General features: G+C 38.6%; 1 protein-coding gene across 2 annotated transcripts in view; it reads left to right on the top strand.

Annotated features, from left to right (window-relative positions):
* Positions 1 to 7,288: 7,288 nt before the first annotated feature.
* LOC122262864 (DNA polymerase beta) overlaps positions 7,289 to 10,000 on the top strand; it is a 9,229-nt gene continuing 6,517 nt past the window's right edge. Inside the window, exons 1-2 of one of the 2 annotated variants that reach the window (XM_086546743.1) lie at positions 7,289 to 7,725; positions 9,545 to 9,744. In XM_086546743.1, coding sequence (XP_086402869.1) covers positions 7,656 to 7,725; positions 9,545 to 9,744 — 270 coding nt within the window. In that variant the 5' untranslated portion in view covers positions 7,289 to 7,655. Of the gene's footprint in view, positions 7,726 to 8,942; positions 8,986 to 9,544; positions 9,745 to 10,000 lie in introns of those variants that run through there. The other variant, XM_086546744.1, reaches the window with a different exon arrangement.

Here is a 10,000-nt window from a genome sequence, read left to right as displayed (position 1 = left end):
CGCTTTTGTTGCTGCCCGTCACACACACACACATACGTACACACACACACACACACACGCGCGCGCGCGCGTGTGTGTGTGTGTGTGTGTGCATATATATATATATATATATATATATATATATATATATATATATATATATACATACACTCTCACACCACACACACACACACACACACACACACACACACACATATATATATATATATATATATAAATATATATTTATATATATAAGTTTAGATTTATATATTTATATATAGATGTATATGTGTGTATATATGTATATATATGAAAAAAACATATATGCATATATATGTAATATATATAAATATATATATATAAATGTATAAATATATATATGTTGTGTGTGTGTGTGTGTGCGTATGTATAATATATATATATATATATATATATATATATATATATATACATATATATATATACATACACACACACACACACACACACACACACACACATATATATATATATATATATATATATATATATATATATATATATATATATATATATATACATATACATATACATATATACACACATATACATATATATATATATATATATATATATATATATATATATATATATATATATATATATATATGTGTGTGTGTGTGTGTGTGTGTGTGTGTATCTGTATATATGTATATATATATATATATATATATATATATATATATATATATATTTACATACTTCATAAAGAAACTCCAGATACTGGGAACAACATGCTTAAGCACAAACCCATTACATAAAACTAGTTCCAAGCGACCAAAAAAGGATTCCGAAGACTGGGAGGCTGCGAGAATGAAGATCACAGGGCGCGGGATGACGGGCCGGTCCTATCACTCTCGGGTAAGGTTGCATCATCTGACATCCGGAAAATATGTATCTTGGGGATGCTGGAAGGCTCGGCTTTATTTATAACTCAAACGATATCGAAAAAGGAAGAAGAAGAAAAAACAACAACATTGATAATGATATGAGAAAAAGGGACAACAAAGGATACCAGAAAAGAGAGAGAGAGAAAAAAAAACATTGATTATGAAATTTAAAAAAAACTAGATTACTAGAAAGCAAAGGATACTAAAAGGAAAGAAACAGCATTGATAATGAAATATAAATAAATAGATAATTAGTAAAGAAAAGATACCAAAAGGATAGAAAAAAATAGATAATAAACAAAAATAGATAACTAGAAAACACCCACAATACAAACTCCAGCTATAAACCAAATACCCGGTTTCGAATTCTATACATCTACCCACACCCTAAAAAAAAAAACAAAAAAAAGAAAGAAAAAAAAATCTCCTGGTCCGTGTGCAGTGGCCAACCCGCTCACATATTTCATCACATTTTTTTTTTTTTTTTTTTCTTGCGTAATCCTGCTGGTAAACCAAGCACCCAACAGATGCCTCAGATGGAAATGATGAAATGATTAAAATGATTTACGAATGAGAAACAATACGCAGGGGAGATAAACACTGAAGTTGAAAAAATAATAAAAATGTAGAGCGAGAAACAGGATAAAATAGGATAACTTTTAATATGGTAAAGCCAACACATTGGCGTGTCCCTATGGTTTCAATTTTCAAAAAGAAAATCCCACTAGTTGATGGTGAAGATAATATATTAATGACATTTAAACATTTTCTGAGCTTTAGAATTTTAATTTTGGACAGTAGGCTTAGGCAAGTGATGGAAATTGGTAGGCAACAACTGGGCTTTATGAAAGGATTTGGGACAATTGATGGTATTTTCTCCCTTAGGCAAATAATGGAAAAATATCAGGAAAAACAGAAAGTGTTACATATGGTATTCATCGATTTGGAGAAAGCATATGATAGGGTGCCACGACAGGAGGTTTGGAGAGGGCTACGTGAAAGAGGAGTGCAAGAAAAGTATTTAAGGGTTATCAAAGAATGCTATAAGGATGTTACTACTAGAATTAGAAGCACAGTAGGAACAACGGAAAACTTCCATGTGAAGGTTGGTCTACGCCAGGGGTCAGCACTTAGCCCATTATTATTTAATATTGTATTCGATGTTATTACTCAAAATGTTAGGGATGACCCACCATGGTGCATTTTATATGCAGATGACGTAGTGTTAATAACAGAAAGTAGAAGAGGATTAGAAACCAAGTTAGAAGAATGGAGATGTGCATTAGAGAGTAGAGGCATGAAAATTAGCAGGTCTAAAACAGAGTACTTCTCAACTGATATGGGTGACCAATTGGCCTCAATACAACTGAATGGAAATACGTTGAAAAGAACAAATACCTTTAAATACCTTGGGTCTATGGTAGATGAAAGTACAGGGATGGAAAGGGAAGTTACTCATAGAATTCAGTGTGGATGGAACAAGTGGAGGAAGGTGTCAGGGGTCATTTGCGATAAAAGAGTGCCAGTTAAACTTAAAGGAAAGGTACATAAAACCGTAGTTAGACCAGCCTTAACCTACAGCCTGGAAGCAGCACCTCTTAAACATAAAGAAGAAAGAAAGTTAGATGTGGCAGAGATGAAAATGCTTAGGTGGATGTCAGGAGTTACCAGGAAAGATAGGATCAGAAATTAATATATCAGAGGGACAGCCAAAGTAGGGGAAGTCTCAAAGAAAATCCAAGAGTCTAGGCTGAGGTGGTATGACCATGTAAAGAGAAGGGAGGGTGAAGAACATGTTGGGAGAGAGGTTATGGAAATGGAAGTAGAAGGGAATAGAAGAAAGGGTATACCCAAAACCAGATGGAAAGATTGTATAAAAAGGGACTTGAAGGAAAAGAACATAGATAATATAACAATAGTATACAATGGGAGTACTTGGAGAAAGCTCATAAAAAACGGCGACCCCGAATAGGGATAAGCTGAGAAGAAGAAGGATTTTGTAAGTATGCCAGTCCCTTAAAATGCTTTGTTTTCATTATCGAAGTAGTAATACACAGTAAAGCATAATGCAAGTATACTTTTCACCAAATATGTTAAAATCAAAGAACAAGGAATCAGTGAAAGATGCGCTACTAGCCATCGCTTCACTTTGAAATTACGAATGAATTAACATTAGAATTTCAAAAAACCAACTGACGTTTCATTCCTCGCTGATTGATATGGATTTTGGGAACTTGCCTTTGTATTGAATTTTTTTTTTTTTTTTTTTTTAAGTTTGATTTTAACTTACGATTTAATTGCATTTTATCATTTAAATGGATCTACTTTTGCAGAATGACATAGCACCTTCTTAATACTAAATGATTTAGTTACTTGGAGCAAGTTCTAGCAAAAAAACAAAACAAAAAAAAAAAAGATAACTAGAAAACACCCACAATACAAACTCCAGCCATAAACCAAATACCCGGTTTCGAATTCTATACATCTACCCACACCCTAAAAAGAAAAAGAGAAAGTTCTAGATCATCCTGCAGACTCTCTATACGTTGCTACTGCCACATATCAGTAGTCCATCCTGTATTCATTTAATTAAAAAGGGCTGTTACACATTTCCCGACAAAACCCGACAGGTAGAGATGAGTAAACAGGTAAGTGAAGCAACGAACCTACGTATATGTGTGTATGTATGTGTATGTGGTCAGAGATATATGTAGCAAATAGAATGACATGGAAGATACAGATTGCATTGCTGAGTGCATTATTTAGAATGCAATAGCGAAAGCATAGATATGCAAGTAATATTCAGTGGACATAATAACAATGACAGCAAACATAAAGCATAAATACAAATGGATATGGCAAAGTTACAGAGAAAGAGAGAGAGAGAGAGAGAGAGAGAGAGAGAGAGAGAGAGAGAGAGAGAGAGAGAGAGAGAGAGAGAGAGAGAGAGAGAAAGGAAGAAATAGAGAGAGAGAGAGGGGGGGGGAAGAAATAGAGAGAGAGAGAGAAAGAGAGAGAGAGAGAGAGAGAGAGAGAGAGAGAGAGAGAGAGAGAGAGAGAGAGAGAGAGAGAGAGAAAGAGCGAGGAAGAAATAGAGAGAGAGAGAGATAGAAAGAGAAAGAGAGAGAGAGAGAGAGAAAGTGAACGAGAGAGAGAAAGAGCAAGGAAGAAATAGAGAGAGAGAGAGAGAGAGAGAGAGGGAGAGAAGGAGAGAGAGAGAGAAAGTGCGAGGAAGAAATAGAGAGAGAGAGAGAGAGAACGAGAGAGAGAAAGAACGAGAGAGAGAAAGAGCGAGAAAGAAATATAGAGAGAGGGAGCGAAAGCGAAAGAGAGAGAGAGAGAGAGAGAGAGAACGAGAGAGAGAAAGAGCGAGGAAGAAATAGAGAGAGAGAGAGAGAGAGCGAGGAAGAAATAGAAAGAGAGAGAGAAAGAGAGAGAGAGAGAGAGAGAGAGAGAGAGAGAGAGAGAGAGAGAGAGAGAGAGAGAGAACGAGAGAGAGAAAGAGCGAGGAAGAAATAGAGAGAGAGAGAGAGAGAGAGAGAGAGAGAGAGAGAGAGAGAGAGAGAGAGAGAGAGAGAGAGAGAGAGAGAGAGAGAGAGAGAGAACGAAAGAGAGAAAGAGCGAGGAAGAACTAGAGAGAGAGAGAGAGAGAGAGAAAGAGAGAGAGAGAGAAAGAGAGAGAGAGAGAGAGAAAGAGAGAGAGAGAGAGAGAGAGAGAGAGAGAGAGAGAGAGAGAGAGAGAGAGAGAGAGAGAGAGAGAGAGAATGATATAGAATGCTTATATAGAATTACAGTATATATTATGCTTATATTAGATATTCATTACAGCAATAGATCCATATACAAATATAGGAATTTTCGTACTATTAACTAGTGAGGCAATCACGAGGTCAGGTCAGGTTAACTTTGAGTGATGGGTGGCTTACTCATGGCTGCCTTTCCAAGTACCTGAGACCCTCAGAACGAGCTTAATTCCTCGATAGTCACGCCTCCTACATTCCAGACTACCTGTCCACATTACCACCATTGGGGACGACGGATGCGAAGCCTTCCCATATAAGCAGGATGTTTGGAACACACCGACAGACCGGGAATCGACACGGTACCACTGACGCCCGATTTCTCCGCCTGTTTACGCGTGTTGTGATATTGTTTATTGCTGTGACCCTGAGCTGTAGTGAATATATCTTTCGTGCACCATAACGACAGACTATCTGCGTTATGGAATAAACCTGTAACGTTCAAACCCTGTGTCTGACATCACCCCCTATTTTGTGCTGGTTTGTCAGTTACGATAGACTAAGACAACCCTCACAGAGAGAGAGCGAGGAAGAAATAGAGAGAGAAAGAGAAAGAGAGAGGAAGAGAGAGAAAGGGAGAGAGAGAGAGAGAGCGATAGATAGATAGAGAGAGAGAGAGAGAGAAAGAGAGAGACAGAGGGAAAGAGAGAGAGAGAAAGAGAAGGAGAAAAAGAGAGAGAAAGAGCGAGGAAAAAAAATAGAGAGAGAGAGAAAGAGAAAGAGAGAGAGAGAGAGAGCGAGGAAGAAATAGAGAGAGAAAGAGAGAGAGACAGAGACAGAGAGAGAGAGAGAGAGAGAGAGAGAGAGAGAGAGAGAGAGAGAGAGAGAGAGAGAGGAAGAAATAGAGAGAGAAGGTTTAATGCTCATTATGTTTGATCATGTGCAACAATATATGTGTTACAATGTGCCAAATATGTATGCATGTACAGCATACATACAAACATACACTTAAATACTTTCTCTCACCTGTTACGAATTAATTCGATTCACAGGACAGCGGATGTATTTTCTTTATGCTGCTTTTATATAGATATCCTTTGAACAGTTATATTAGAAATTGAAAGATATTTGCATTGTTTTCTCTCTCTCTCTCTCTCTCTCTCTCTCTCTCTCTCTCTCTATTTATCTGTATAACTATCTCCCTCCCCTCTCCCCCTCTCTCTCTTCCTCTCTCTCTCTCTCTCTCTCTCTCTCTCTCTCTCTATCTATCTATCTATCTATCTATCTATCTTCCTCCCCTCCTCTCTCTCTCCCTTCCCCTTCCCTCTCCCTCTCTCTTCCTCCTACCCTGCCTCGTCTCTCTCTCTCTCTCTCTCTCTCTCTCTCTCTCCTCCCTCACTCTCCCTCTCTCTCCTTCTCCCTCTCTCATTCTCTCTCCCTCTCTTCCCTTCTCCCTCACTCTCTCTCTCCCTCCCTCAATCTCTCTCTTTCCCTCTTCCTCTCCCTCTCTTCTCTCTCTCTCTCTTTCTCTCTCTCTCTCTCTCTCTCTCTCTCCCTCTCTCAATCTCTCTCTTTCCCTCTTCCTCTCCTCTTCTCTCCCCCCCCCTCTCTCTCTCTCTCTCTCTCTCTCTCTCTCTCTCTCTCTCTCTCTCTCTCTCTCTCTCTCTCTCTCTCTCTCTCTCTCTCTCTCTCTCTCTCTCTCTCTCTCTCTTCTGCCACTTTTAATAAAAGATACTAATAATAATTATCGATCACAAAAAATAATCCTGATTTGCAAAAAAAGGTATCAATTCGGTACACCATTAATTCGAAGTATGCATTACTTATACTATATTCTAGTATAGAATAGTTTATGTTGAAATATATTTTTCTTTCATGCAGTGATATAGAGAACGGGATTAAAATAAGAGTGACTTGCTTATTGTATAATATATATATATATATATATATATATATATATATTTATATATATATATATATATATATATATATATAGAGGGAATGAGAGAGAGAGAGAGAGAGAGAGAGGGGGGGGGGGAGAGAGAGGGAGAGAGAGAGAGAGAGAGAGAGAGAGAGAGAGAGAGAGAGAGAGAGAGAGAGAGAGAGAGAGAAAGAGAGAAAGAGAGAGAGAGAGAGAGAGAGAGAGAGAGAGAGAGAGAGAGAGAGAGAGAGAGAGAAAGAAAGAAAGAAAAAGAAAAAGAGAATGAGAAAGAGAGAGAAAGAGAAATCGAAATAAAAAGCGCCCTCACAATAAAATAAGACATACCACATCGCAAATCTAACACACGATGTCATAAAAACATATCAAGGCATTCATACTAACCACTGGAAATGGCCCCAAGGATTTTAATGAAGACGATAATTTACTTTACTTTACTGCAGTGCCTGTCTTATGACGTTGGCGATCATGGCCCGCCATTCTTTCCGGTCTTCCGGAAAGAATGAGAACATCCACAACTCTCAATCATCTTCCTATTCGTTCTACCAAGTATTCTATGAACTTCTTTCTTTGTCTTCCTTTTGCTCTCTTTCCTTCGATCTTTCCCGTCATACAATCAAGACGATAATAATAAAAAAAGCACGAAAATAAACATCCGTACAACAATTCCTCACAAAGGTACGACACGTGCTTTGTTTACATTCGAGTGGAATCACGTTCAAACAAGTTACAGTCGGCAACGCAATCCCGAAGGAAAAACTACCGTACTTTTGGAGCTCAAGAATAATAATGGATATGATTCTATAGACGGTGAAGAACTAGAAAAAAAGAAAGAAAAGAAACACAAGACACGGATCAAGGGACTGTAGACGCATATTATAGTCTTAGAGAAAGAAGAAGAAGGTCACAGATATTACGTCACGTGAACACAAGACTCAGCGATAACGTGTTCTGTTCTAACTTGTTCTTCATTCCTCCTGTTCTTCTCCGAGGGGGTTTTCCTTCCTTCAGTCCTGCTCTCCTGATTCTACTGGTTCTTCGCTCCTGTTCAGCAGATTGTTCAGTATGAGCAGCAAGAGGAAAGGTTTTGAGAGTACACAGAAACCCAATGGTGATCTGTGCGAGTTCTTGCTTGGTATGTTGTTTGTTGTTGTTGTTGTTACTACTACTACAACTATTACTATTATCATTGTTATTGTTATTGTCATTATTATTATCATAATTGATATTATAATTTTAGTAAGTTTTACTGTTATTATAACTATTATTATTATTAATATAGTAGATACTAGGTCACTTCATCAATGTCATATTTGTAGCAAATATAAAATAAAGTTTAATATCACAACTTACACATTCAAGAGTGTCAAGTGATGGCTGTGGCCTCCATCCGTATCCTCCCACCAGGAAAAGCCAACAAATTTCTTCCACTAAGACATAGGCAATAAAGAGGTTCAATTAATATTTTATTTTAATTTAAATCATCTGGGACCTCTCAAGTATTCTTTTTCATTTTCATAAAGATATTATAAATGAAAAGTGTCTTCAGATTTCATTGATTTTTTAAATTCCTAGTATTGTTTATTTTGTAAACTATAAGAGTTACGTAAGATACATTAAAAAACATAGCGGTAAATTTTCCGAATAACGCCGCGTCACTAAATACCACAAAAGTGGTATCGATGGATTCCTCTCAACCTCTACTATTCATATATAGTGAAACTAATGAGCGCTTGCACCTCTGGAGCCCACAATCTTGGTCCCGATAGTAGGGGAGTGCATGAAGTTGATCAGGGAAATTACGGGGTAAAATGTGAATTCCGGCCATATTTCGTATGCAAAATCTTAACCAAATATCTACCTAACTTTGCTTAGGTTTGAAGTTTGCCCTAGCCAAGGAGGGGGGAATTCACCCCCCCCCCTGGACCACCCCCCCCTTTTTAACGCTACTTCGATATCACGAAAACCTTAACCCAACTACCTACTTCACTTTCCCTAGTTTTGAAGTCAGCCTTTGCGAAGAGGGAGCTATGCCCCCCTGTGGATCTCCCCTATTCAGGGCACTTCGTGATACTTATGATGCGTAATTAGTCCTGTAGATGAAAATGCCGCGACACGGATAACCCTCACATGACAGCAACGGAGTCTTCGTCTCATATATTCCTCAGGATAGGAAACTAGGACCGATGATGACGCGACCACTCAATAGAGGGCACTATAATTATACTCTAAATAATGGGGAATATTACGCCATCTGTTGAGAGAACATAACAGCACATGCAGGTAATTCCTTGGGGGTTTCCAGTCCACAGCTTGCTACTATCCGTAAATACGTAAACACAGCCATGTTTGAATATCAGGGCGAGGATGGTGGATTCGGGATATCTTGCCCAAGGTATGTTGCACGAAGTGCCCTAAAAAGGGGGGGTCCAGGGGGGGGCGAAGCCCCCCTTTGGCTAGGGATTAATTTAAAACTAGGCAAAGTTAGGTAGGTCATTGGGTTAAGATTTTGCAAGCGAAATATGCCCCGAAGTAGGACGAGGTAGCACGAAGTGCCTTAAGAAAAGAGACCCAGATTGTGGGGTCCAGGGGTGCAAGCACTCATTAATTTCACTATATATGAATAGTAGAGGTTGAGAGGAATCCATCGATACCACTTTTGTGGTATTTCATAACGCGGCGTTATTCGGAAAATTTACCCCTCCTCCCTGGAATTAATCGTCGAAGAGGAAGCCAATCCTAGCTCTGTCTTGCCAGAACATTGGTGGTTGAGTTTCGGTAGTCTTTGCCAGAGCACAGGGCGTGGAAGCCTCGATGATCGCTTGATATTTTCTCGTTGTTTTTTATGTTGATTTTGTTGACAGATTGTGTCATTTGATACTGATATGGATACTCCTCCTGTCATCGTTTGTATCTTCATTTTTAGAAATTATTCCATTCATTTCCTAAAACAGAACTGGCTGACTACGAACGAAATGTAAGTCGCAACATCCACAAGTACAATGCCTATCGGAATGCTGCCGCAGCTCTTGGGGAATATCCCACACGCATTAAGGACGGCAATGAGGCCAAGAAGATCAAGGGTATCGGTTCGAAGATTGCGGACAAGATCGAAGAATTCCTGAATACGGGGAAGTTGGAGAAACTGGAGAAGGTACGGAGTTTGATTTTTTTCTTCTTCTTTCTTCTTCTTCTTCTTCTTCTTCTTCTTCTTCTTCTTCTTCTTCTTCTTCTTCTTCTTCTTCTTCTTCTTCTTCTTCTTCTTCTCCTTCTACTTCTACTTCTTCTCCTTCTTCTTCTTCCTTCTCTTCCTACTCCTCCTCCTTTCTCCTCCTCCTCCTTTCTCCTTCCTCCTCCTTTCTCCTTCCTCCTTCCTCCTCCTCCTCCTCCTCCTCCTCCTCTTCCTCCTC

Source organism: Penaeus japonicus, unplaced genomic scaffold (genome assembly GCF_977035675.1).
Source record: "Penaeus japonicus unplaced genomic scaffold, GWHDUDI00000001_assembly GWHDUDI00000018, whole genome shotgun sequence".
Taxonomy (NCBI): Eukaryota; Metazoa; Arthropoda; class Malacostraca; order Decapoda; family Penaeidae; genus Penaeus; species Penaeus japonicus.
Note: the sequence above shows the minus strand (reverse complement) of the source record. Positions and strands in the feature narration are given on the sequence as shown.